The sequence below is a fragment of the Oncorhynchus keta genome, chromosome 28 (assembly GCF_023373465.1).
Source record: "Oncorhynchus keta strain PuntledgeMale-10-30-2019 chromosome 28, Oket_V2, whole genome shotgun sequence".
NCBI lineage: Eukaryota > Metazoa > Chordata > Actinopteri > Salmoniformes > Salmonidae > Oncorhynchus > Oncorhynchus keta.
Genome location: NC_068448.1, coordinates 1,619,606 through 1,645,048, shown reverse-complemented (window position 1 = coordinate 1,645,048; position 25,443 = coordinate 1,619,606). Strand labels below are relative to the sequence as shown.

The following is a 25,443-nucleotide window of genomic DNA, read 5'->3' as shown; positions in this document are numbered from 1 at the left end:
AAACCAATGAGGAGATGGGAGAGGCAGGACTTGCAGCGCGAACCGTGTCAGAAATAGAACTGACTTCTATTTTAGCGCCTGGCAACGCAGACGCTCGTTGGCGCGCGCGAGCAGTGTGGGTGCAATAATTGAATAATATAGATTTCTAAATGTATTTTGCAACGCGAGCGGTGTAGTCAGCCTGTTATTCTAAAATGTATACAATTAATTTTTATCCTCATCAATCTACACACAACACCCCATAACGACAAAGAAAACAAGTTTTAGAAATAAAAACAGAAATACCGTAGTTACAAAAGTATTCAGACCCTTTGCTATGAGACTCTAAATTGAGATCAGCTGCTTACTGTTTCCATTGATCGTCCTTGAGATGTCTCTACAACTTGATTGGAGTCCAGCTGTGATAAATTCAATTGATTGGACATGATTTGTCAAGGCACACACCTGTCTATATAAGGTCCTATAGTTGACACTGCATGTCAGAGCAAAAACCAAACCATGAGGTTGAAGGAATTGTCCGTAGAGCTCCGAGACAGGATGGTGTCGAGGCACAGATCTGGGGAAGGGTACCAAAAATGTCTGCAGCAAACCAGTAAATCAAGCCAGTCAATTACGCCAGTCGATCAAACCAGTCAACCAAACCAGTCAACCAAACCAGTCAACCAAACCAGTCAATCACCCCAGTCAATCACTCCAGTCAATCACTCCAGTCAATCACTCCAGTCAATCACTCCAGTCAATCACCCCAGTCGATCACCCCAGTCGATCACCCCAGTCGATCACCCCAGTCGATCACCCCAGTCAATCACTCCAGTCAATCACCCCAGTCAATCACCCCAGTCAATCACTCCAGTCAATCACCCCAGTCAATCACTCCAGTCAATCACTCCAGTCAATCACTCCAGTCAATCACTCCAGTCAATCACCCCAGTCAATCACTCCAGTCAATCACTCCAGTCAATCACCCCAGTCAATCACTCCAGTCAATCACTCCAGTCAATCACTCCAGTCAATCACTCCAGTCAATCACTCCAGTCAATCACTCCAGTCAATCACTCCAGTCAATCACTCCAGTCAATCACCTCCAGTCAATCACTCCAGTCAATCACTCCAGTCAATCACTCCAGTCAATCACTCCAGTCAATCACTCCAGTCAATCACTCCAGTCAATCACTCCAGTCAATCACCTCAGTCAATCACTCCAGTCAATCACTCCAGTCAATCACTCCAGTCAATCACTCCAGTCAATCACTCCAGTCAATCACTCCAGTCAATCACCCCAGTCAATCACTCCAGTCAATCACTCCAGTCAATCACTCCAGTCAATCACTCCAGTCGATCACTCCAGTCGATCACTCCAGTCGATCACCCCAGTCAATCACTCCAGTCAATCACCTCAGTCAATCACTCCAGTCGATCACTCCAGTCGATCACTCCAGTCGATCACCCCAGTCAATCACTCCAGTCAATCACTCCAGTCAATCACTCCAGTCAATCACTCCAGTCAATCACCTCAGTCAATCACCCCAGTCGATCACCCCAGTCAATCACTCCAGTCAATCACCTCAGTCGATCACTCCAGTCAATCACCCCAGTCAATCACTCCAGTCAATCACTCCAGTCAATCACCCCAGTCAATCACTCCAGTCAATCACCCCAGTCAATCACTCCAGTCAATCACCTCAGTCAATCACTCCAGTCAATCACTCCAGTCAATCACTCCAGTCAATCACTCCAGTCAATCACCCCAGTCAATCACTCCAGTCAATCACTCCAGTCAATCACTCCAGTCAATCACTCCAGTCAATCACTCCAGTCAATTCTAGGGTTAAAATGATCAAGGTACTATCAAGTTATAGGGGGGTTAAAAGATTTGGAGCTTTGTAATTTGAACGATTGAGATCTGACAACACGATCAAACAAAAAAACATTATAAAAATGAGACAAAAGATCACGATAGTCAGTATTTCAAATAAAAAGACAAACTAAATATATATTTTTTCGTCCCAGAACCAAATACCGTATTACAATATTCATTTACTACAAATTCTATGTTTTATTTGTACACACACATATCAGAATGATATTACTATTGGTTCACCCCCGATGCATTGTTAGTGTGATATAATGTCCATTGTCCATAGGAGGCCAGATCACTATCAGAATGTTCTGTCCCCATCTCTATCTGGGTAAAAAAAAAAAAAAAAGTGCTCATTGTAAAATCCTCTTATTGTCTAAGTTAATAAGTTCCAAATGGCACCCTATTCCCTACATAGTGCACTACTTTTGACCAGGGCCTGTAGGAAATAGGGTACCATTTCAGACACTTGGCACCCTATTCCCTACATAGAGCTATGGGCCCTGGTCAAATGTAGTGCAGGAATAGTGTGTCACAGGGGCTGCTATTAGAGACAGTCATCTCACTCTCTGTATGATATCAAAGCCACACATACAGAACCCAATCAAACAAATGGCGGTTATCTTTCGTGAATCTAAAACTCCTTTCTCTATCGTCCATGGCTGGCTGACTGTTGGTGATCACCTCCATATTGATCTCCCGTAGCGTTGATCTCCCACAGCGTTGATCTCCCGTAGCGTTGATCTCCCGTAGCGTTGACCTCCCGTAGCGTTGACCTCCCGTAGCGTTGACCTCCCGTAGCGTTGATCTCCCGTAGCGTTGACCTCCCGTAGCGTTGACCTCCCGTAGCGTTGACCTCCCGTATTGTTGACCTCCCGTAGCGTTGACCTCCCGTAGCGTTGACCTCCCGTAGTGTTGACCTCCCGTATCGTTGACCTCCCGTAGCGTTGATCTCCCGTAGCGTTGATCTCCCGTAGTGTTGACCTCCCGTATCGTTGACCTCCCGTGGCGTTGATCTCCCGTAGCGTTGACCTCCCGTAGTGTTGACCTCCCGTATCGTTGACCTCCCGTAGTGTTGACCTCCCGTAGCGTTGACCTCCCGTAGCGTTGACCTCCCGTATTGTTGACCTCCCGTAGCGTTGACCTCCCGTAGCGTTGATCTCCCGTAGCGTTGACCTCCCGTAGCGTTGATCTCCCGTAGCGTTGATCTCCCGTATTGTTGATCTCCGTATTGTTGACCTCCCGTGCGTTGACCTCCCGTAGCGTTGATCTCCCGTAGCGTTGACCTCCCGTAGCGTTGATCTCCCGTAGCGTTGATCTCCTGTAGCGTTGACCTCCCGTATCGTTGACCTCCCGTAGCATGATCTCCGTATTGTTGACCTCCCGTATTGACCTCCCGTAGCGTTGACCTCCCGTAGCGTTGACCTCCCGTAGCTCGACCTCCCGTAGCGTTGATCTCCCGTATTGTTGACCTCCCGTAGCATTGATCTCCCGTAGCGTTGACCTCCCGTAGCGTTGACCTCCCGTAGCGTTGACCTCCCGTAGCGTTGATCTCCCGTAGCGTTGATCTCCTGTAGCGTTGACCTCCCGTATCGTTGACCTCCCGTAGCATTGATCTCCCGTGGCGTTAATCTCTCATAGCGTTAATCTCTCATAGCGTTAATCTCTCATAGCGTTAATCTCTCATAGCGTTAATCTCTCATAGCGTTAATCTCTCATAGCGTTAATCTCTCATAGCGTTGATCTCCCATAACGTTGATCTCCCACAGCGTTGATCTCCCACAGCGTTGATCTCCCATAGTTTTGATCTCCCACAGATTTGAAAGTTTTCCGTGACAACCGGTTCCTTCCTTCCGATGTGTAGAATTTAAAAACAGGAGCCTATCTATCTATCTATATATATCTATGTAGTAGTGATAAGGGAGAGCAGATGGTCCCAGTCCTGTCTGTGTGAGGAGTTGGGTAGGATACAGTTTATCTATGTAGTAGTGATAAGGGAGAGCAGATGGTCCCAGTCCTGTCTGTGTGAGGAGTTGGGTAGGATACAGTTTATCTATGTAGTAGTGATAAGGGAGAGCAGATGGTCCCAGTCCTGTCTGTGTGAGGAGTTGGGTAGGATACAGTTTATCTATGTAGTAGTGATAAGGAGAGCAGATGGTCCCAGTCCTGTCTGTGTGAGGAGTTGGGTAGGATACAGTTTATCTATGTAGTAGTGATAAGGGAGAGCAGATGGTCCCAGTCCTGTCTGTGTGAGGAGTTAGGTAGGATACAGTTTATCTATGTAGTAGTGATAAGGGAGAGCAGATGGTCCCAGTCCTGTCTGTGTGAGGAGTTAGGTAGGATACAGTTTATCTATGTAGTAGTGATAAGGGAGAGCAGATGGTCCCAGTCCTGTCTGTGTGAGGAGTTGGGTAGGATACAGTTTATCTATGTAGTAGTGATAAGGGAGAGCAGATGGTCCCAGTCCTGTCTGTGTGAGGAGTTAGGTAGGATACAGTTTATCTATGTAGTAGTGATAAGGGAGAGCAGATGGTCCCAGTCCTGTCTGTGTGAGGAGTTAGGTAGGATACAGTTTATCTATGTAGTAGTGATAAGGGAGAGCAGATGGTCCCAGTCCTGTCTGTGTGAGGAGTTAGGTAGGATACAGTTGATCTATGTAGTAGTGATAAGGGAGAGCAGATGGTCCCAGTCCTGTCTGTGAGGAGTTAGGTAGGATACAGTCTCCCCTAAATGCTCATCTTGGGTCAGCCCCCCTTTCCGGCCTTCCGGTTAACCCTTTACACTCCTGGGAATTGGCCTACGTGGATAGGGCTGAATTAAAATGTTTCTTACAGACGAAATATGACAAGCATATGCATAACCATGGTAGCAATTGAAAGGGAACAGTTTGGAGATCATGGGAAAACGATTAGACCTTAGGTGAGAGGCCACAACAGTTCACCTGACACAAGACTGAATTCAAACGTTACACTGTTGATTTTATGTTTTACATATACTGTGGTGGTATGTGGTATGTTGTGGTCCTTCTGTAGCTCAGTTGGTAGAGCATGGCGCTTGTAACGCCAGGGTAGTGGGTTCGATCCCGGGACCACCCATACGTAGAATGTATGCACACATGACTGTAAGTCGCTTTGGATAAAAGCGTCTGCTAAATGGCATATATTATTATTATATTATATTATATTATATTATTATTATATTATATTATATTATTATTATATTACTTTTCATATTATTTGTTGATTAACGAAATCTGAAATACTCTGGATATATTCAGTAACATGTTAAGAATATTGCTGGAAAATGTGGGTTTAAAGGGGTTGAATGAGAGGTCTGACTGGCGTCTCCAAGTGGCCACACACCTCTCCAGACTGTGGGGTTTGAGTGAGAGGTCTGACTGGCGTCTCCAAGTGGCCACACACCTCTCCAGACTGTGGGGTTTGAATGAGAGGTCTGACTGGTGTCTCCAAGGGGCCACACACCTCTCCAGACTGTGGGGTTTGGGTGAGAGGTCTGACTGGTGTCTCCAAGTGGCCACACACCTCTCCAGACTGTGGGGTTTGGGTGAGAGGTCTGACTGGTGTCTCCAAGTGGCCACACACCTCTCCAGACTGTGGGGTTTGGGTGAGAGGTCTGACTGGTGTCTCCAAGTGGCCACACCTCTCCAGACTGTGGGGTTTGAGTGAGAGGTCTGACTGGTGTCTCCACGTGGCCACACACCTCTCCAGACTGTGGGGTTTGAGTGAGAGGTCTGACTGGTGTCTCCAAGTGGCCACACACCTCTCCAGACTGTGGGGTTTGGGTGAGAGGTCTGACTGGTGTCTCCAAGTGGCCACACACCTCCAGACTGTGGGGTTTGAGTGAGAGGTCTAACTGGTGTCTCCAAGTGGCCACACACCTCTCAGACTGTGGGGTTTGGGTGAGAGGTCTGACTGGTGTCTCCAAGTGGCCACACACCTCTCCAGACTGTGGGGTTTGGGTGAGAGGTCTGACTGGTGTCTCCAAGTGGCCACACACCTCTCCAAACTGTGGGGTTTGAGTGAGAGGTCTGACTGGCATCTCCAAGTGGCCACACACCTCTCCAGACTGTGGGGTTTGAGTGAGAGGTCTGACTGGTGTCTCCAAGTGGCCACACACCTCTCCAAACTGTGGGGTTTGAGTGAGAGGTCTGACTGGCATCTCCAAGTGGCCACACACCTCTCCAGACTGTGGGGTTTGAGTGAGAGGTCTGACTGGTGTCTCCACGTGGCCACACACCTCTCCAGACTGTGGGATTTGAGTGAGAGGTCTGACTGGTGTCTCCAAGTGGCCACACACCTCTCCAGACTGTGGGGTTTGAGTGAGAGGTCTGACTGGTGTCTCCAAGTGGCCACACACCTCTCCAGACTGTGGGGTTTGGGTGAGAGGTCTGACTGGTGTCTCCAAGTGGCCACACACCCTCTCCAGACTGTGGGGTTTGGGTGAGAGGTCTGACTGGCGTCTCCAAGTGGCCACACACCTCTCCAGACTGTGGGATTTGAGTGAGAGGTCTGACTGGTGTCTCCAAGTGGCCACACACCTCTCCAGACTGTGGGATTTGAGTTAGAGGTCTGACTGGTGTCTCCAAGTGGCCACACACCTCTCCAGACTGTGGGATTTGAGTGAGAGGTCTGACTGGTGTCTCCAAGTGGCCACACACCTCTCCAGACTGTGGGGTTTGAGTGAGAGGTCTGACTGGCGTCTCCAAGTGGCCACACACCTCTCCAGACTGTGGGGTTTGAGTGAGAGGTCTGACTGGTGTCTCCAAGTGGCCACACACCTCTCCAGACTGTGGGGTTTGAGTGAGAGGTCTGACTGGTGTCTCCACGTGGCCACACACCTCTCCAGACTGTGGGGTTTGGGTGAGAGGTCTGACTGGTGTCTCCAAGTGGCCACACACCTCTCCAGACTGTGGGGTTTGAGTGAGAGGTCTGACTGGTGTCTCCAAGTGGCCACACACCTCTCCAGACTGTGGGGTTTGGGTGAGAGGTCTGACTGGTGTCTCCAAGTGGCCACACACCTCTCCAGACTGTGGGGTTTGAGTGAGAGGTCTGACTGGTGTCTCCAAGTGGCCACACACCTCTCCAGACTGTGGGGTTTGAGTGAGAGGTCTGACTGGTGTCTCCAAGTGGCCACACACCTCTCCAGACTGTGGGGTTTGAGTGAGAGGTCTGACTGGTGTCTCCAAGTGGCCACACACCTCTCCAGACTGTGGGGTTTGGGTGAGAGGTCTGACTGGTGTCTCCAAGTGGCCACACACCTCTCCAGACTGTGGGGTTTGAGTGAGAGGTCTGACTGGTGTCTCCAAGTGGCCACACACCTCTCCAGACTGTGGGGTTTGGGTGAGAGGTCTGACTGGTGTCTCCAAGTGGCCACACACCTCTCCAGACTGTGGGGTTTGAGTGAGAGGTCTGACTGGCGTCTCCAAGTGGCCACACACCTCTCCAGACTGTGGGGTTTGAGTGAGAGGTCTGACTGGTGTCTCCAAGTGGCCACACACCTCTCCAAACTGTGGGGTTGAGTGAGAGGTCTGACTGGTGTCTCCAAGTGGCCACACACCTCCAGACTGTGGGGGTTGAGTGAGAGGTCTGACTGGTGTCTCCAAGTGGCCACACACCTCTCCAGACTGTGGGGTTTGAGTGAGAGGTCTGACTGGTGTCTCCAAGTGGCCACACACCTCTCCAGACTGTGGGGTTTGGGTGAGAGGTCTGACTGGTGTCTCCAAGTGGCCACACACCTCCCAGACTGTGGGGTTTGGGTGAGAGGTCTGACTGGTGTCTCCAAGTGGCCACACACCTCTCCAGACTGTGGGGTTTGGGTGAGAGGTCTGACTGGTGTCTCCAAGTGGCCACACACCTCTCCAGACTGTGGGGTTTGAGTGAGAGGTCTGACTGGCGTCTCCAAGTGGCCACACACCTCTCCAGACTGTGGGGTTTGAGTGAGAGGTCTGACTGGCGTCTCCAAGTGGCCACACACCTCTCCAGACTGTGGGGTTTGGGTGAGAGGTCTGACTGGTGTCTCCAAGTGGCCACACACCTCTCCAGACTGTGGGGTTTGGGTGAGAGGTCTGACTGGTGTCTCCAAGTGGCCACACACCTCTCCAGACTGTGGGGTTTGGGTGAGAGGTCTGACTGGTGTCTCCAAGTGGCCACACACCTCTCCAGACTGTGGGGTTTGAGTGAGAGGTCTGACTGGTGTCTCCAAGTGGCCACACACCTCTCCAGACTGTGGGGTTTGAGTGAGAGGTCTGACTGGTGTCTCCAAGTGGCCACACACCTCTCCAGACTGTGGGGTTTGAGTGAGAGGTCTGACTGGTGTCTCCAAGTGGCCACACACCTCTCCAGACTGTGGGGTTTGAGTGAGAGGTCTGACTGGTGTCTCCAAGTGGCCACACACCTCTCCAGACTGTGGGGTTTGAGTGAGAGGTCTGACTGGTGTCTCCAAGTGGCCACACACCTCTCCAGACTGTGGGTTTGAGTGAGAGGTCTGACTGGTGTCTCCAAGTGGCCACACACCTCTCCAGACTGTGGGGTTTGAGTGAGAGGTCTGACTGGTGTCTCCAAGTGGCCACACACCTCTCCAGACTGTGGGGTTTGAGTGAGAGGTCTGACTGGTGTCTCCAAGTGGCCACACACCTCTCCAGACTGTGGGGTTTGAGTGAGAGGTCTGACTGGTGTCTCCAAGTGGCCACACACCTCTCCAAACTGTGGGGTTTGAGTGAGAGGTCTGACTGGTGTCTCCAAGTGGCCACACACCTCTCCAGACTGTGGGGTTTGAGTGAGAGGTCTGACTGGTGTCTCCAAGTGGCCACACACCTCTCCAAACTGTGGGGTTTGAGTGAGAGGTCTGACTGGTGTCTCCAAGTGGCCACACACCTCTCCAGACTGTGGGGTTTGAGTGAGAGGTCTGACTGGTGTCTCCAAGTGGCCACACACCTCTCCAGACTGTGGGGTTTGAGTGAGAGGTCTGACTGGTGTCTCCAAGTGGCCACACACCTCTCCGAACTGTGGGGTTTGAGTGAGAGGTCTGACTGGTGTCTCCAAGTGGCCACACACCTCTCCAGACTGTGGGGTTTGAGTGAGAGGTCTGACTGGTGTCTCCAAGTGGCCACACACCTCTCCAAACTGTGGGGTTTGAGTGAGAGGTCTGACTGGTGTCTCCAAGTGGCCACACACCTCTCCAGACTGTGGGGTTTGAGTGAGAGGTCTGACTGGTGTCTCCAAGTGGCCACACACCTCTCCAAACTGTGGGGTTTGAGTGAGAGGTCTGACTGGTGTCTCCAAGTGGCCACACACCTCTCCAAACTGTGGGGTTTGAGTGAGAGGTCTGACTGGTGTCTCCAAGTGGCCACACACCACTCCAGACTGTGCATAGTTCCTAAGTCATTTCAATGCACTTTTCTGACTTAAAGAAGTCTTCAGCTATAAGCTTTTTTGAGCTCTCCTAGCTGGACCGTTGAGGAACTAGAGGAAGCACACTTAGTAGTTGTTTTCTTTGGAACACAGCCCTTCCTCCTCGTCATCACACATTTACCGCTGTTGTTTAGGCAAACCAAACACTGTCATTATAAATAGCAATCTAGGTCAGGTGGGTATCATTTAAAAAGCCTGTTCTGTTACCAACATGACCAGCTAAGATATAAAAATATGATATTACAGTGTTAGGCTTTCACAAGGCAATTCAGAGAAACAGACCATCATGTTGGCGTGCAGAGAAAGGAGTGATGACCGTATTCAGGTGCGTGTGCAATGGCAAACAGTCTCAATTCTGTTCAGAACAACCCAGGGTATGACGACAAGTCATCTGGCAACCGTACATCTAACATAGTCTCATTCTGTTCAGAACAACCCAGGGTATGACGACAAGTCATCTGGTAACTACATCAACCATAGTCTCATTCTGTTCAGAACAACCCAGGGTATGACGACAAGTCATCTGGTAACTGTACATCTAACATAGTCTCATTCTGTTCAGAACAACCCAGGGTATGACGACAAGTCATCTGGTAACTGTACATCTAACATAGTCTCATTCTGTTCAGAACAACCCAGGGTATGACGACAAGTCACCTGGTAACTACATCAACCATAGTCTCATTCTGTTCAGAACAACCCAGGGTATGACGACAAGTCATCTGGTAACTACATCAACCATAGTCTCATTCTGTTCAGAACAACCCAGGGTATGACGACAAGTCATCTGGTAACTGTACATCTAACATAGTCTCATTCTGTTCAGAACAACCCAGGGTATGACGACAAGTCACCTGGTAACTACATCAACCATAGTCTCATTCTGTTCAGAACAACCCAGGGTATGACGACAAGTCATCTGGTAACTACATCAACCATAGTCTCATTCTGTTCAGAACAACCCAGGGTATGACGACAAGTCATCTGGTAACTACATCACCCATAGTCTCATTCTGTTCAGAACAACCCAGGGTATGACGACAAGTCATCTGGTAACTACATCAACCATAGTCTCATTCTGTTCAGAACAACCCAGGGTATGACGACAAGTCATCTGGTAACTACATCAACCATAGTCTCATTCTGTTCAGAACAACCCAGGGTATGACGACAAGTCATCTGGTAACTACATCTAACATAGACTCATTCTGTTCAGAACAACCCAGGGTATGACGACAAGTCATCTGGTAACTGTACATCTAACATAGACTCATTCTGTTCAGAACAACCCAGGGTATGACGACAAGTCACCTGGTAACTACATCACCCATAGTCTCATTCTGTTCAGAACAACCCAGGGTATGACGACAAGTCATCTGGGAACTGTACACCTAACATAGTCTCATTCTGTTCAGAACAACCCAGGGTATGACGACAAGTCATCTGGTAACTGTACATCTAACATAGTCTCATTCTGTTCAGAACAACCCAGGGTATGACGACAAGTCACCTGGTAACTGTACATCTAACCATAGACTCATTCTGTTCAGAACAACCCAGGGTATGACGACAAGTCATCTGGTAACTGTACATCTAACATAGACTCATTCTGTTCAGAACAACCCAGGGTATGACGACAAGTCACCTGGTAACTGTACATCTAACATAGTCTCATTCTGTTCAGAACAACCCAGGGTATGACGACAAGTCATCGCCTGTGAGTAACTGTACACCTAACATAGTCTCATTCTGTTCAGAACAACCCAGGGTATGACGACAAGTCACCTGGTAACACATCACCCATAGTCTCATTCTGTTCAGAACAACCCAGGGTATGACGACAAGTCATCTGGTAACTGTACATCTAACATAGTCTCATTCTGTTCAGAACAACCCAGGGTATGACGACAAGTCATCTGGTAACTACATCAACCATAGTCTCATTCTGTTCAGAACAACCCAGGGTATGACGACAAGTCATCTGGTAACTGTACATCTAACATAGACTCATTCTGTTCAGAACAACCCAGGGTATGACGACAAGTCACCTGGTAACTACATCACCCATAGTCTCATTCTGTTCAGAACAACCCAGGGTATGATGACAAGTCATCTGGGAACTGTACACCTAACATAGTCTCATTCTGTTCAGAACAACCCAGGGTATGACGACAAGTCATCTGGTAACTGTACATCTAACATAGTCTCATTCTGTTCAGAACAACCCAGGGTATGACGACAAGTCATCTGGTAACTGTACATCAACCATAGTCTCATTCTGTTCAGAACAACCCAGGGTATGACGACAAGTCATCTGGTAACTACATCACCCATAGTCTCATTCTGTTCAGAACAACCCAGGGTATGACGACAAGTCATCTGGTAACTACATCACCCATAGTCTCATTCTGTTCAGAACAACCCAGGGTATGACGACAAGTCATCTGGTAACTACATCACCCATAGACTCATTCTGTTCAGAACAACCCAGGGTATGACGACAAGTCATCTGGTAACTACATCACCCATAGTCTCATTCTGTTCAGAACAACCCAGGGTATGACGACAAGTCATCTGGGAACTACATCACCCATAGACTCATTCTGTTCAGAACAACCCAGGGTATGACGACAAGTCACCTGGTAACTGTACATCTAACATAGTCTCATTCTGTTCAGAACAACCCAGGGTATGACGACAAGTCATCTGGTAACTGTACATCTAACATAGTCTCATTCTGTTCAAAACAACCCAGGGTATGACGACAAGTCATCTGGTAACTGTACATCTAACATAGACTCATTCTGTTCAGAACAACCCAGGGTATGACGACAAGTCACCTGGTAACTACATCACCCATAGACTCATTCTGTTCAGAACAACCCAGGGTATGACGACAAGTCACCTGGTAACTGTACATCACCCATAGTCTCATTCTGTTCAGAACAACCCAGGGTATGACGACAAGTCATCTGGTAACTGTACATCAACCATAGTCTCATTCTGTTCAGAACAACCCAGGGTATGACGACAAGTCATCTGGTAACTGTACATCTAACATAGTCTCATTCTGTTCAGAACAACCCAGGGTATGACGACAAGTCATCTGGTAACTACATCACCCATAGTCTCATTCTGTTCAGAACAACCCAGGGTATGACGACAAGTCATCTGGTAACTACATCAACCATAGTCTCATTCTGTTCAGAACAACCCAGGGTATGACGACAAGTCATCTGGTAACTGTACATCTAACATAGACTCATTCTGTTCAGAACAACCCAGGGTATGACGACAAGTCATCTGGTAACTGTACATCTAACATAGTCTCATTCTGTTCAGAACAACCCAGGGTATGACGACAAGTCATCTGGTAACTGTACATCACCCATAGTCTCATTCTGTTCAGAACAACCCAGGGTATGACGACAAGTCATCTGGGAACTACATCACCCATAGACTCATTCTGTTCAGAACAACCCAGGGTATGACGACAAGTCACCTGGTAACTGTACATCTAACATAGTCTCATTCTGTTCAGAACAACCCAGGGTATGACGACAAGTCATCTGGTAACCGTAACAACCCGTACTCACAGGCGATACATGACATCAAAGCGATATTTATTACAATCCTCAACAAAATGCATCTGGTCCTCTTAATTTACAGCATTTTCCCTTCACTCAGACAACAAAACATTTGCAAAGGTTACGAGGAGGGATGGGTTGTAGCTTTACGTTGCGTGAGGTGCTCAAGTTCAGAATGTCTGTCAGTCAAAACTCATACATCGCTATGATGAGCATTACGTTCCAATTTAGGTATTTATTGGTGCCCAAATCTGCCATTTTCAACCCGGATGGATACGAGTACGAGTGTAAAGGGTTAAGGTTAGGATTGGGGAGGGGAAGCTGATCCTAGATCTGTACAAAGGGAGCCTAGTCCTGTGCGATGGTTGAATGTCTGAGGTTAGAGGTTAGAGGTCAGGGTTTAAAGGTCAGGGGTCAGTCCACTTGCATGTTACGTAGCAGCAGTCCTTTCTTCACCCCTCCCTGCAGCATCCTGGCACCTAGACTACTGCCAGCCGTACCATCACTACAGAGAGATAAGGAGAGGGGATGACGCAGAGAGATGGATGGAGGGAGAGAGAGGGATGGAAAGAGAGAGGGGAGAGAGAGGCGATGGAGAGAGAGGGAGGGAGATAGAGGAGAGAGATGGAGGGAGAGAGAGGGATGGAAAGAGAGAGGGGAGAGAGAGGCGATGGAAAGAGAGAGGGGGAGAGAGAGGCGATGGAGAGAGAGGGAGGGAGATAGAGGAGAGAGAGAGGAGAGAGAGAGGAGAGAGAGAGAAGAGAGAGAGAGGAGAGAGAGAGAAGAGAGAGAGAGGAGAGAGAGAGGGATGGAGCGAGAGAGATGGATGGAGGGAGAGAGAGGGATGGAGGGAGAGAGAGAGGGGAGAGAGAGGCGATGGGAGAGAGAGGAGAGAGGGAGAAGAGAGAGAGAGAGAGGGATGGAAAGAGAGAGGGATGGAAAGAGAGAGGGATGGAAAGAGAGGGATGGAAAGAGAGGGATGGAGCGAGAGAGATGGATGGAGGGAGAGAGGGATGGAGGGAGAGAGAGAGGGGAGAGAGAGGCGATGGGAGAGAGAGGAGAGAGGGAGAAGAGAGAGAGAGGAGAGAGAGAGGGATGAAAGAGAGATGGATGGAAAGAGAGAGGGATGGAAAGAGAGGGATGGAAAGAGAGAGGGGGAGAGAGAGGCGATGGAGAGAGAGGGAGGGAGAGGGAGGAGAAAGAGAGAGAGAGAGGAGAGAGAGGGATGTAAAGAGAGAGGGATGAAAAGAGAGAGCGATGGAAAGAGAGAGATGGATGAAGGGAGAGAGAGGGATGGAAAGAGAGAGGGGGAGAGAGAGGCAATAGAGAGAGAGGAGAGAGAGAGGAGAGATGGATGGAGGGAGAGAGGGGGATGGAAAGATAGAGGGGGATAGAGAGGGAGGGAGATAGAGGAGAGAGGGAGAAGAGAGAGAGGGATGGAAAGAGAGAGGGATGGAAAAAGAGGGATGGAAAGAGAGAGGGATGGAGCGAGAGAGATGGATGGAGGGAGAGAGAGGGATGGAAAGAGAGAGGGGGAGAGAGAGGCGATGGAGAGAGAGGGAGGGAGATAGAGGAGAGAGAGAGGAGAGAGGCAATGGAGAGACAGGGAGGGAGAGTGGGGAGGGGGGAAGGGGAGAAAATAGGGAGAAGAGAGAGAGGGAGAGAATGTGTTAGGTGTGGAAGTTTGTGTGTGTGTGTGTGTGTGTGTGTGTGTGTGTGTGTGTGTGTGTGTGTGTGTGTGTGTGTGTGTGTGTGTGTGTGTGTGTGTGTGTGTGTGTGTGTGTGTGTGTGGTGTGTGTGTGTGTGTGTGTGTACAGTTGAAGTCTGAGGTTTACATAGCCAAATACATTTAAACTCAGTTTTTCACAATTCCTGACATTTAATCCTATTATAAATTCCCTGTTTTAGGTAAGTTAGGATCACAACTTTATTTTCAGAAGGTGAAATGTCAGAATAATAGTAGAGAGAATTATTTATTTCAGCTTTGATTTCTTTCATCACATTCCTAGTGGGTCAGAAGTTTACATACACTCAATTAGTATTTGGTAGCGTTGCCTTTAAATTGTTTAACTTGGGTCAAACGTTTCGGGTTGCCTTCCACAAGCTTCCCACAATAAGTTGGGTGAATGTACAGAAGTTATTTTCGGATCATAAGAGACGGTAGCAGCAACATTATAACTTACAAACAACGCAGAAAGAAACAAAAACAAAAAAACACAATTGTCAGCCTTCTTCTCCAGCGCCATCTGTGTGTGTGTGTGTGTGTGTGTGTGTGTGTGTGTGTGTGTGTGTGTGTGTGTGTGTGTGTGTGTGTGTGTGTGTGTGTGTGTGTGTGTGTGTGTGTGTGTGTGTGTGTGTGTGTGTGTGTGTGTGTGTGTGCGTGTGTGTGTGTGTGCGTGTGTGTGTGTGTGTGTGAGACAGCAGTGCTTACAGGGGCTGTACTTCCTCTTCTTGGGGTCTGGTGGCTCTGTGGACGGCCCTCCTTTGTCTTTCCTCTCCCCCTCCCCGCTCCCGCCCCCACCCCTATACCCCCTCTTGCTGTGACCTCCGCTGCTCCAGGTTTTGCTGAGGGAGGAGATGAAGAGGTTAAAGGTTAGTCAGAGGTCAAGGGGAATATGTTCCAGAAAGCTGGATCAATGAGCCACCTAACTGTCCAAAAGTGACAAGGTTTAACTGACTGGACATCAACAGTCAATATACAAAGGAAACAGCAGCTTTCTTAAATCAACCAGAAAATACCTCGAGTTATATGTGGCAGTTCATCAAAGGTAGCTGGTTGATTTAATAATCCTGTTTTTCTGGAATAGCCCACTCGGATAGGGGTCACGGGGTTAAACTGAAGGCTCAAGATCATGGCAGATTAACAGTCAAGATAAACTGGGACTGCAGATTAACAGTCAAGATAAACTGGGACTGTAGATTAACAGTCAAGATAAACTGGGACTGTAGATTAACAGTCAAGATAAACTGGGTGTCACGCCTTGGTCTTAGTATTTTGTGTTTTCTTTAATTATTTGTTCAGGCCGGGGTGTAACATGGGTTTATGTTGTTGTATTTCGTATTGGGGTTTTTGTATTATTGGGATTGCGGCTGAGTAGGGGTGTTGTATGGGCTTGGCTGCCTGAGGCGGTTCTCAATCAGAGTCAGGTGATTCTCGTTGTCTCTGATTGGGAACCGTATTTAGGTAGCCTGAGTTTCGCTTTGTATTTCGTGGGTGATTGTTCCTGTCTCTGTGTAGTGTTCAACAGATAGGCTGTAATAGGTTTCACGTTCCTGTCTCTGTGTAGTTTCACCAGATAGGCTGTAATTAGGTTTCACGTTCCGTTTGTTGTTTTCGTATTTGTATAGTTATTTCATGTATCGCTTTTTTCCTTCATTAAAGACATGAGTAACCACCACGCTGCATTTCGGTCCGACTCTCTTTCTACAAACGAAGAACGACGTTACACTGGGACTGCAGATTAACAGTCAAGATAAACTGAGACTGCAGATTAACAGTCAATATAAACTGAGACTGCAGATTAACAGTCAAGATAAACTGGGACTGCAGATTAACAGTCAAGATAAACTGAGACTGCAGATTAACAGTCAAGATAAACTGGGACTGCAGATTAACAGTCAAGATAAACTGGGACTGCAGATTAACAGTCATGATAAACTGGGACTGCAGATTAACAGTCAAGATACACTGGGACTGTAGATTAACAGTCACGATAAACTGGGACTGCAGATTAACAGTCAAGATAAACTGGGACTGGAGATTAACAGTCATGATAAACTGGGACTGGAGATTAACAGTCATGATAAACTGGGACTGCAGTCCAGATAAACTAAGACTGCAGATTAACAATCAAGATAAACTGAGACTGCAGATTAACAATCAAGATAAACTGGGACTGCAGATTAACAATCATGATAAACTGGGACTGCAGATTAACAGTCAAGATAAACTGGGACTGTAGATTAACAGTCACGATAAACTGGGACTGCAGATTAACAGTCAAGATAAACTGGGACAGCAGATTAACAGTCAAGATAAACTGAGACTGCAGATTAACAGTCATGATAAACTGGGACTGCAGTCAAGATAAACTGAGACTGCAGATTAACAATCAAGATAAACTGGGACTGCAGATTAACAGTCATGATAAACTGGGACTGCAGATTAACAGTCAAGATAAACTGGGACTGTAGATTAACAGTCACGATAAACTGGGACTGCAGATTAACAGTCAAGATAAACTGGGACAGCAGATTAACAGTCAAGATAAACTGAGACTGCAGATTAACAGTCATGATAAACTGGGACTGCAGATTAACAGTCATGATAAACTGGGACTGCAGATTAACAGTCAAGATAAACTGGGACTGTAGATTAACAGTCACGATAAACTGGGACTGCAGATTAACAGTCAAGATAAACTGGGACTGGAGATTAACAGTCATGATAAACTGGGACTGCAGTCAAGATAAACTGAGACTGCAGATTAACAGTCAATATAAACTGAGACTGCAGATTAACAGTCAATATAAACTGAGACTGCAGATTAACAGTCAATATAAACTGAGACGGCTGTGGAACTCCTATGGATCACCTCCTTTCACATCAGAAGACAGAAACAGCTCTGACATCAGAAGAGGTGGAGATGTGAGCCCCCGTAACGACTTCAGTTCAGGCCTTATATGGAAGTCAACCACCAATTTGGAAAATGCCTTATTACATAGTTATAGTAAAAGATTACATTGTGGCTTCGTGTCTGTGTTATGTTACTCCGTAGGCATGTTTTAAGCACCTTGTGTAGCTCTGAGAGCTGCTGGTGTCGTATGAGAGCCTCCTTGCTGGGGAACTGTCGCCTACACAGCAGACAGGCTAGCTTAGCCCAGTCTGTCATCCTCTCGTCCTTCTCTCCTCCCTCCTCTCCCTCGCTGTCCGTCTCTCCGCTGTAGGCCGGAACCAAACCCTGCACCTGAGGTGGAGAGCGCTAAAGAGGGAGAAAAAAAAACTGTGAAGTGAAGAGAGATGGCAGAGAAAGAAAAAGAGAGGAGGTGCACCAGGAGAGAGCAGCGTGTTCTACCTGACTCTATGGGGAAGGAAGTAGAGCAGTGTGTTCTACCTGACTCAATGGGGAAGGAAGTAGAGCAGCGTGTTCTACCTGACTCTATGGGGAAGGAAGTAGAGCAGCGTGTTCTACCTGACTCTATGGGGAGGGAAGTAGAGCAGCGTGTTCTACCTGACTCAATGGGGAGGGAAGTAGAGCAGCGTGTTCTACCTGACTCTATGGGGAGGGAAGTAGAGCAGCGTGTTCTACCTGACTCAATGGGGAGGGAAGTAGAGCAGCGTGTTCTACCTGACTCAATGGGGAGGGAAGTAGAGCAGCGTGTTCTACCTGACTCTATGGGGAGGGAAGTAGAGCAGTGTGTTCTACCTGACTCTATGGGGAAGGAAGTAGAGCAGCGTGTTCTACCTGACTCAATGGGGAGGGAAGTAGAGCAGTGTGTTCTACCTGACTCAATGGGGAGAGAAGTAGAGCAGTGTGTTCTACCTGACTCAATGGGGAGAGAAGTAGAGCAGCGTGTTCTACCTGACTCAATGGGGAGGGAAGTAGAGCAGCGTGTTCTACCTGACTCAATGGGGAGGGATGGAGCTGTGACCAGGGATGGAGGTGTGACCAGGTACTGGGGATGGAGCTGTGACCAGGGATGGAGGTGTGACCAGGTACTGGGGATGGAGCTGTGACCAGGGATGGAGGTGTGACCAGGTACTAGGGGTGAAGGTGTGACCAGGTACTAGTGATGGAGGTGTGACCAGGTACTAGGGATGGAGGAGTGACCAGGTACTAGGGGTGAAGGTGTGACCAGGTACTAGTGATGGAGGTGTGACCAGGTACTAAGGATGGAGGTGTGACCAGGTACTAGGATGGAGGAGTGACCAGGTATTGGGGATGGAGGTGTGACCAGGATGGAGGTGTGACCAGGTACTGGGGATGGAGCTGTGACCAGGGATGGAGGTGTGACCAGGTACTGGGGATGGAGCTGTGACCAGGGATGGAGGTGTGACCAGGGATGGAGGTGTGACCAGGGATGGAGCTGTGACCAGGTACTAGGGATGGAGGTGTAACCAGGTACTAGGGATGGAGGTGTGACCAGGTACTAGGGATGGAGGTGTGACCAGGTACTAGGGATGGAGGTGTGACCAGGGATGGAGCTGTGACCAGGGATGGAGGTGTGACCAGGTACTAGGGATGGAGGAGTGACCAGGTACTAGGGGTGAAGGTGTGACCAGGTACTAGTGATGGAGGTGTGACCAGGTACTAAGGATGGAGGTGTGACCAGGTACTAGGGATGGAGGAGTGACCAGGTATTAGGGATGGAGGTGTGACCAGGTACTAGGGATGGAGGAGTGACCAGGTATTAGGGATGGAGGAGTGACCAGGTACTAGGGGTGAAGGTGTGACCAGGTACTAGGGATGGAGGTGTGACCAGGTACTAAGGATGGAGGTGTGACCAGGTACTAGGGATGGAGGAGTGACCAGGTATTGGGGATGGAGGTGTGACCAGGGATGGAGGTGTGACCAGGTACTGGGGATGGAGCTGTGACCAGGGATGGAGGTGTGACCAGGTACTGGGGATGGAGCTGTGACCAGGATGGAGGTGTGACCAGGTACTGGGGATGGAGCTGTGACCAGGGATGGAGGTGTGTACTTAGGGATGGAGGTGTGACCAGGGATGGAGCTGTGACCAGGGATGGAGGTGTGACCAGGTACTAGGATGGAGGAGTGACCAGGTACTAGGGTGAAGGTGTGACCAGGTACTAGTGATGGAGGTGTGACCAGGTACTAAGGATGGAGGTGTGACCAGGTACTAGGGATGGAGGAGTGACCAGGTATTAGGATGGAGGTGTGACCAGGTATTAGGGATGGAGGTGTGACCAGGTACTAGGATGGAGGAGTGACCAGGTACTAGGATGGAGGAGTGACCAGGTACTAGGGGTGAAGGTGTGACCAGGTACTAGTGATGGAGGTGTGACCAGGTACTAAGGATGGAGGTGTGACCAGGTACTAGGGATGGAGGAGTGACCAGGTATTGGGGATGGAGGTGTGACCAGGGATGGAGGTGTGACCAGGTACTGGGGATGGAGCTGTGACCAGGATGGAGGTGTGACCAGGTACTGGGGATGGAGCTGTGACCAGGGATGGAGGTGTGACCAGGGATGGAGGTGTGACCAGGGATGGAGCTGTGACCAGGTACTAGGGATGGAGGTGTAACCAGGTACTAGGGATGGAGGTGTGACCAGGTACTAGGGATGGAGGTGTGACCAGGTACTAGGGATGGAGGTGTGACCAGGGATGGAGCTGTGACCAGGGATGGAGGTGTGACCAGGTACTAGGGATGGAGGAGTGACCAGGTACTAGGGGTGAAGGTGTGACCAGGTACTAGTGATGGAGGTGTGACCAGGTACTAAGGATGGAGGTGTGACCAGGTACTAGGGATGGAGGAGTGACCAGGTATTAGGATGGAGGTGTGACCAGGTATTAGGATGGAGGTGTGACCAGGTACTAGGATGGAGGAGTGACCAGGTATTAGGATGGAGGAGACCAGGTACTAGGGGTGAAGGTGTGACCAGGTACTAGGGATGGAGGTGTGACCAGGTACTAAGGATGGAGGTGTGACCAGGTACTAGGGATGGAGGTGTGGCCAGGTACTAGGGATGGAGGTGTGGCCAGGTACTAAGGATGGAGGTGTGACCAGGTACTAGGGATGGAGGTGTGACCAGGTACTAGGGATGGAGGTGTGGCCAGGTACTAGGGATGGAGGTGTGACCAGGTACTAGGAATGGAGGTGTGACCAGGTACTAGGGGTGGAGGTGTGACCAGGTTCTAGGGATGGAGGTGTGACCAGGTACTAGGGATGGAGGTGTGACCAGGTACTAGGGATGGAGGTGTGGCCAGATACTAGGGATGGAGGTGTGGCCAGGTACTAGGGATGGAGGTGTGACTAGGTACTAGGGATGGAGGTGTGACCAGGTACTAGGGATGGAGGTGTGACCAGCAATTAGGGATGGAGGTGTGACTAGGGATGGAGGTGTGACCAGATACTAGGGATGGAGGTGTGACCAGGAATTAGGGATGGAGGCATGACCAGGTATTAGAGATGGAGGTGTGACTCGGCACTTGGGATGGAGGTGTGACCAGGATGGAGGTGTGACCAGGTACTAGGGATGGAGGTGTGACTAGGGATGGAGGTGTGACTAGGCACTTGGGATGGAGGTGTGACCAGGGATGGAGGTGTGACCAGGTACTAGGGATGGAGGTGTGACCAGGGATGGAGGTGTGACCAGGTACTAGGGATGGAGGTGTGACTAGGTACTAGGGATGGAGGTGTGACCAGGTACTAGGGATGGAGGTGTGACCAGGTACTAGGGATGGAGGTGTGACTAGGCACTAGGGATGGAGGTGTGCCCAGGTACTAGGGATGGAGGTGTGACTAGGGATGGAGGTGTGACCAGATACTAGGGATGCACTTCCGGGTTGGAGCGAGCGGTCGCATCGGCACTTCGCTCCGCAGGTAGTATAACTTTTTCATTACATTTCATTATAGTACAACGGTTTGATTTGTCTAATCTTAGCAATTTCTTCTTAGCTAGCTACATAGCCGTCTTTGTATCAAAGATAATTGCATAATTATCGTATTTCGTCGTCCTAACGTAGTCTCCACTGCTATTTGCCCAGCAGCTAGCCAGCTAGCCAGCTAGCAAACGCCCACCGATTAGCAGCACTGTAGTAACTATTACACTCAACTGAACGACTTGATTAGTGTAGTGTTAGCTAGCTACATAGCTGTCTTTGCTGTCTTCGTGTCCAAGATAATTGTGTAGTTTAGAGTGTGTAGTCTTAGAGTGATTATCTTAATTTACCGAGGTTAGCTAGCCAGCTATTTGTCGTCCTTAACGTAGGAGACAGCTAGCCGACAGCTACCCAACGTCTACCGAATAGGACCCAACAACCCGGTCGCATTCACAGGTAGTATCACATTTTCATTTCATTTCATTACAGTACAACGGTTTGATTTGTTTGATCGTAGCTAGCTACACAGCTAGCTACATAGCCGTCTTTGTATCAAAGATAATTGTGTAGTCTAGAGCGATTTTCTAGGTTAGCTAGCCAGCTATTGTCGTTCTTTTAACGCAACGTAACGTAAACAACACTGCTAGCTAGCCAGCTAGCCCCCGAATAGCAGCACTACAGAAACTATTACACTCAACGGAACGACTTGATTAGTGTAGTGTCAACAACGCAGCCACTGCCAGCTAGCCTACTTCAGCAGTACTGTATCATTTTAATCATTTTAGTCAATAAGATTCTTGCTACGTAAGCTTAACTTTCTGAACATTCGAGACGTGTAGTCCACTTGTCATTCCAATCTCCTTTGCACTAGCGTAGCCTCTTCTGTAGCCTGTCAACTATGGCAACTTCTGTAGCCTGTCTGTCTATCCCTGTTCTCTCCTCTCTGCACAGACCATACAAACGCTCCACACCGCGTGGCCGCGCCACCCTAATCTGGTGGTCCCAGCGCACGACCCACGTGGAGTTCCAGGTCTCCGGTAGCCTCTGGAACTGCCGATCTGCGGCCAACAAGGCAGAGTTCATCTCAGCCTATGCCTCCCTCCAGTCCCTCGACTTCTTGGCACTGACGGAAACATGGATCACCACAGACAACACTGCTACTCCTACTGCTCTCTCTTCGTCCGCCCACGTGTTCTCGCACACCCCGAGAGCTTCTGGTCAGCGGGGTGGTGGCACCGGGATCCTCATCTCTCCCAAGTGGTCATTCTCTCTTTCTCCCCTTACCCATCTGTCTATCGCCTCCTTTGAATTCCATGCTGTCACAGTTACCAGCCCTTTCAAGCTTAACATCCTTATCATTTATCGCCCTCCAGGTTCCTCTGAGAGTTCATCAATGAGCTTGATACCTTGATAAGCTCCTTTCCTGAGGACGGCTCACCTCTCACAGTGCTGGGCGACTTTAACCTCCCCACGTCTACCTTGACTCATTCCTCTCTGCCTCCTTCTTTCCACTCCTCTCCTCTTTGACCTCACCCTCTCACCTTCCCCCCTACTCACAAGGCAGGCAATACGCTCGACCTCATCTTTACTAGATGCTGTTCTTCCACTAACCTCATTGCAACTCCCCTCCAAGTCTCCGACCACTACCTTGTATCCTTTTCCCTCTCGCTCTCATCCAACACCTCCCACACTGCCCCTACTCGGATGGTATCGCGCCGTCCCAACCTTCGCTCTCTCTCCCCGCTACTCTCTCCTCTTCCATCCTATCATCTCTTCCCTCTGCTCAAACCTTCTCCAACCTATCTCCTGATTCTGCCTCCTCAACCCTCCTCTCCTCCCTTTCTGCATCCTTTGACTCTCTATGTCCCCCTATCCTCCAGGCCGGCTCGGTCCTCCCCTCCCGCCCGTGGCTCGACGACTCATTGCGAGCTCACAGAACAGGGCTCCGGGCAGCCGAGCGGAAATGGAGGAAAACTCGCCTCCCCTGCGGACCTGGCATCCTTTCACTCCCTCCTCTCTACATTTTCCTCCTCTGTCTCTGCTGCTAAAGCCACTTTCTACCACTAAATTCCAAGCATCTGCCTCTAACCCTAGGAAGCTCTTTGCCACCTTCTCCTCCCTCCTGAATCCTCCTCCCCCTCCCCCCCCTCCTCCTCTCTGCAGATGACTGCGTCAACCATTTTGAAAAGAAGGTCGACGACATCCGATCCTCGTTGCTAAGTCAAACGACACCGCTGGTTCTGCCACACTGCCCTACCCTGTGCTCTGACCTCTTTCTCCCTCTCTCTCCAGATTAAATCTCGCGTCTTGTGACGGCCGGCCGCCCAACAACCTGCCCGCTTGACCCTATCCCCTCCTCTCTTCTCCAGACCATTTCCGGAGACCTTCTCCTTACCTCACCTCGCTCATCAACTCATCCCTGACCGCTGGCTACGTCCCCTTCCGTCTTCAAGAGAGCGAGAGTTGCACCCTTCTGAAAAAAACCTACACTCGATCCCTCCGATGTCAACAACTACAGACCAGTATCCCTTCTTTCTTTTCTCTCCAAAACTCTTGAACGTGCCGTCCTTGGCCAGCTCTCCCGCTATCTCTCTCAGAATGACCTTCTTGATCCAAATCAGTCAGGTTTCAAGACTAGTCATTCAACTGAGACTGCTCTTCTCTGTATCACGGAGGCGCTCCGCACCGCTAAAGCTAACTATCTCTCCTCTGCTCTCATCCTTCTAGACCTATCGGCTGCCTTCGATACTGTGAACCATCAGATCCTCCTCTCCACCCTCTCCGAGTTGGGCATCTCCGCGCGGCCCACGCTAGGATTGCGTCCTACCTGACAGGTCGCTCCTACCAGGTGGTGTGGCGAGAATCTGTCTCCTCACCACGCGCTCTCACCACTGGTGTCCCCAGGGCTCTGTTCTAGGCCCTCTCCTATTCTCGCTATACACCAAGTCACTTGGCTCTGTCATAACCTCACATGGTCTCTCCTATCATTGCTATGCAGACGACACACAATTAATCTTCTCCTTTCCCCCTTCTGATGACCAGGTGGCGAATCGCATCTCTGCATGTCTGGCAGACATATCAGTGTGGATGACGGATCACCACCTCAAGCTGAACCTCGGCAAGACGGAGCTGCTCTTCCTCCCGGGGAAGGGCTGCCCGCTCCATGATCTCGCCATCACGGTTGACAACTCCATTGTGTCCTCCTCCCAGAGCGCTAAGAACCTTGGCGTGATCCTGGACAACACCCTGTCGTTCTCAACTAACATCAAGGCGGTGGCCCGTTCCTGTAGGTTCATGCTCTACAACATCCACAGAGTACGACCCTGCCTCACACAGGAAGCGGTGCAGGTCCTAATCCAGGCACTTGATCTCCCGTCTGGATTACTGCAACTCGCTGTTGGCTGGGCTCCCTGCCTGTGCCATTAAACACCTACAACTCATCCAGAACGCCGCAGCCTGCCTGGTGTTCAACCTTCCCAAGTTCTCTCACGTCACCCCGCTCCTCCGCTCTCTCCACTGGCTTCCAGTTGAAGCTCGCATCCGCTACAAGACCATGGTGCTTGCCTACGGAGCTGTGAGGGAACGGCACCTCAGTACCTCCAGGCTCTGATCAGGCCCTACACCCAAACAAGGGCACTGCATTCATCCACCTCTGGCCTGCTCGCCTCCCTACCACTGAGGAAGTACAGTTCCCGCCAGCCCAGTCAAAACTGTTCGCTGCTCTGGCCCCCAATGGTGGAACAAACTCCCTCACGACGCCAGGACAGCGGAGTCAATCACCACCTTCCGGAGACACCTGAAACCCCACCTCTTTAAGGAATACCTAGGATAGGATAAGTAATCCTTCTCACCCCCCTTTAAGATTTAGATGCACTATTGTAAAGTGACTGTTCTACTGGATGTCATAAGGTGAATGCACTAATTTGTAAGTCGCTTCTGGATAAGAGCGTCTGCTAAATGACTTAAATGTAAATGTAAAATAGATGGAGGTGTGACCAGGAATT

At 49.5% G+C, this 25,443-nt stretch overlaps 3 protein-coding genes and 2 long non-coding RNA genes across 56 annotated transcripts in view; 1 reads left to right on the top strand and 4 right to left on the bottom strand.

Annotated features, from left to right (window-relative positions):
- Positions 1 to 814: 814 nt before the first annotated feature.
- Positions 815 to 3,992, bottom strand: LOC127913073 (uncharacterized). 48 transcript variants are annotated; one of them, XR_008084536.1, is made up of 5 exons: positions 3,363 to 3,992; positions 2,795 to 2,826; positions 2,715 to 2,746; positions 1,591 to 2,682; positions 815 to 1,187 (listed from the first exon to the last, which is right to left on the bottom strand). XR_008084536.1 is itself a non-coding variant. In XM_052484316.1 (4 exons), exons 1-4 carry the CDS (start codon positions 3,468 to 3,470, stop codon positions 2,438 to 2,440), a joined length of 672 nt encoding a protein of 223 aa, XP_052340276.1. In that variant the 5' UTR covers positions 3,471 to 3,992; the 3' UTR covers positions 2,033 to 2,437. The 48 variants fall into 48 exon arrangements, 9 of the variants coding, with proteins under 9 accessions (XP_052340276.1, XP_052340284.1, XP_052340285.1 ...); XR_008084542.1 differs by lacking the exons at positions 2,715 to 2,746; positions 2,795 to 2,826 and adding exons at positions 2,683 to 2,714; positions 3,113 to 3,192 and having other exon boundaries at positions 1,591 to 2,650; positions 3,395 to 3,992; XR_008084528.1 differs by lacking the exons at positions 2,715 to 2,746; positions 2,795 to 2,826 and adding exons at positions 2,955 to 2,986; positions 3,145 to 3,192 and having other exon boundaries at positions 1,591 to 2,714; positions 3,395 to 3,992.
- Positions 3,679 to 4,612, top strand: LOC127913074 (uncharacterized). Its single transcript, XR_008084557.1, has 3 exons — positions 3,679 to 3,820; positions 4,120 to 4,494; positions 4,568 to 4,612. It is a non-coding gene; the product is annotated as an uncharacterized LOC127913074 (long non-coding RNA).
- LOC127912972 (uncharacterized) lies at positions 4,613 to 9,248 on the bottom strand. The gene is made up of 14 exons (XM_052484162.1): positions 9,052 to 9,248; positions 8,932 to 8,991; positions 8,752 to 8,871; positions 8,392 to 8,691; positions 7,673 to 8,332; positions 7,494 to 7,613; positions 6,537 to 7,376; positions 6,176 to 6,235; positions 5,936 to 6,115; positions 5,816 to 5,875; positions 5,519 to 5,698; positions 5,341 to 5,460; positions 5,081 to 5,280; positions 4,613 to 4,857 (listed from the first exon to the last, which is right to left on the bottom strand). The coding sequence occupies exons 1-13, from the start codon at positions 9,246 to 9,248 to the stop codon at positions 5,091 to 5,093; spliced, it is 3,087 nt and encodes a 1,028-aa protein (XP_052340122.1). The 3' UTR covers positions 4,613 to 4,857; positions 5,081 to 5,090.
- A 254-nt stretch (positions 9,249 to 9,502) lies between these two features.
- LOC127913072 (uncharacterized) lies at positions 9,503 to 13,374 on the bottom strand. Of its 5 annotated transcripts, XR_008084513.1 has the most exons (6): positions 12,791 to 13,374; positions 11,928 to 11,994; positions 11,417 to 11,862; positions 10,600 to 10,813; positions 10,143 to 10,337; positions 9,503 to 9,746 (listed from the first exon to the last, which is right to left on the bottom strand). It is a non-coding gene; the product is annotated as an uncharacterized LOC127913072 (long non-coding RNA). The 5 variants fall into 5 exon arrangements; XR_008084512.1 differs by lacking the exons at positions 11,928 to 11,994; positions 12,791 to 13,374 and adding an exon at positions 12,129 to 12,200; XR_008084511.1 differs by lacking the exon at positions 12,791 to 13,374 and having other exon boundaries at positions 11,928 to 12,122.
- A 2,024-nt stretch (positions 13,375 to 15,398) lies between these two features.
- The window catches only part of rbm10 (RNA binding motif protein 10), a 120,927-nt gene continuing 110,882 nt past the window's right edge, over positions 15,399 to 25,443 (bottom strand). The window contains exons 20-21 of the mRNA XM_052484161.1: positions 17,669 to 17,857; positions 15,399 to 15,440 (exon numbers count right to left, since the gene is read on the bottom strand). Coding sequence (XP_052340121.1) covers positions 15,399 to 15,440; positions 17,669 to 17,857 — 231 coding nt within the window. The remainder of the gene's footprint in view (positions 15,441 to 17,668; positions 17,858 to 25,443) is intronic.

Excerpts from the sequence above, each read along its gene's own strand:
- LOC127913073 (XM_052484316.1), bottom strand. The coding sequence starts at position 3,470 with ATGCTACGGGAGGTCAACGATACGGGAGGTCAACGCTACAGGAGATCA. Across the intron at positions 3,035-3,251 it reads GGAGGTCAACGCTACGGGAG|GTCAACGCTACGGGAGATCA; the intron begins GTCAATACGGGA and ends ACGCTACGGGAG. Across the intron at positions 2,843-2,938 it reads GGAGGTCAACGCTACGGGAG|GTCAACACTACGGGAGATCA; the intron begins GTCAACACTACG and ends ACGATACGGGAG.
- LOC127912972 (XM_052484162.1), bottom strand. The coding sequence starts at position 9,248 with ATGCACAGTCTGGAGTGGTGTGTGGCCACTTGGAGACACCAGTCAGAC. Across the intron at positions 8,692-8,751 it reads AAACCCCACAGTCTGGAGAG|GTGTGTGGCCACTTGGAGAC; the intron begins GTGTGTGGCCAC and ends CAGTTTGGAGAG. Across the intron at positions 6,236-6,536 it reads AAACCCCACAGTCTGGAGAG|GTGTGTGGCCACTTGGAGAC; the intron begins GTGTGTGGCCAC and ends CAGTCTGGAGAG.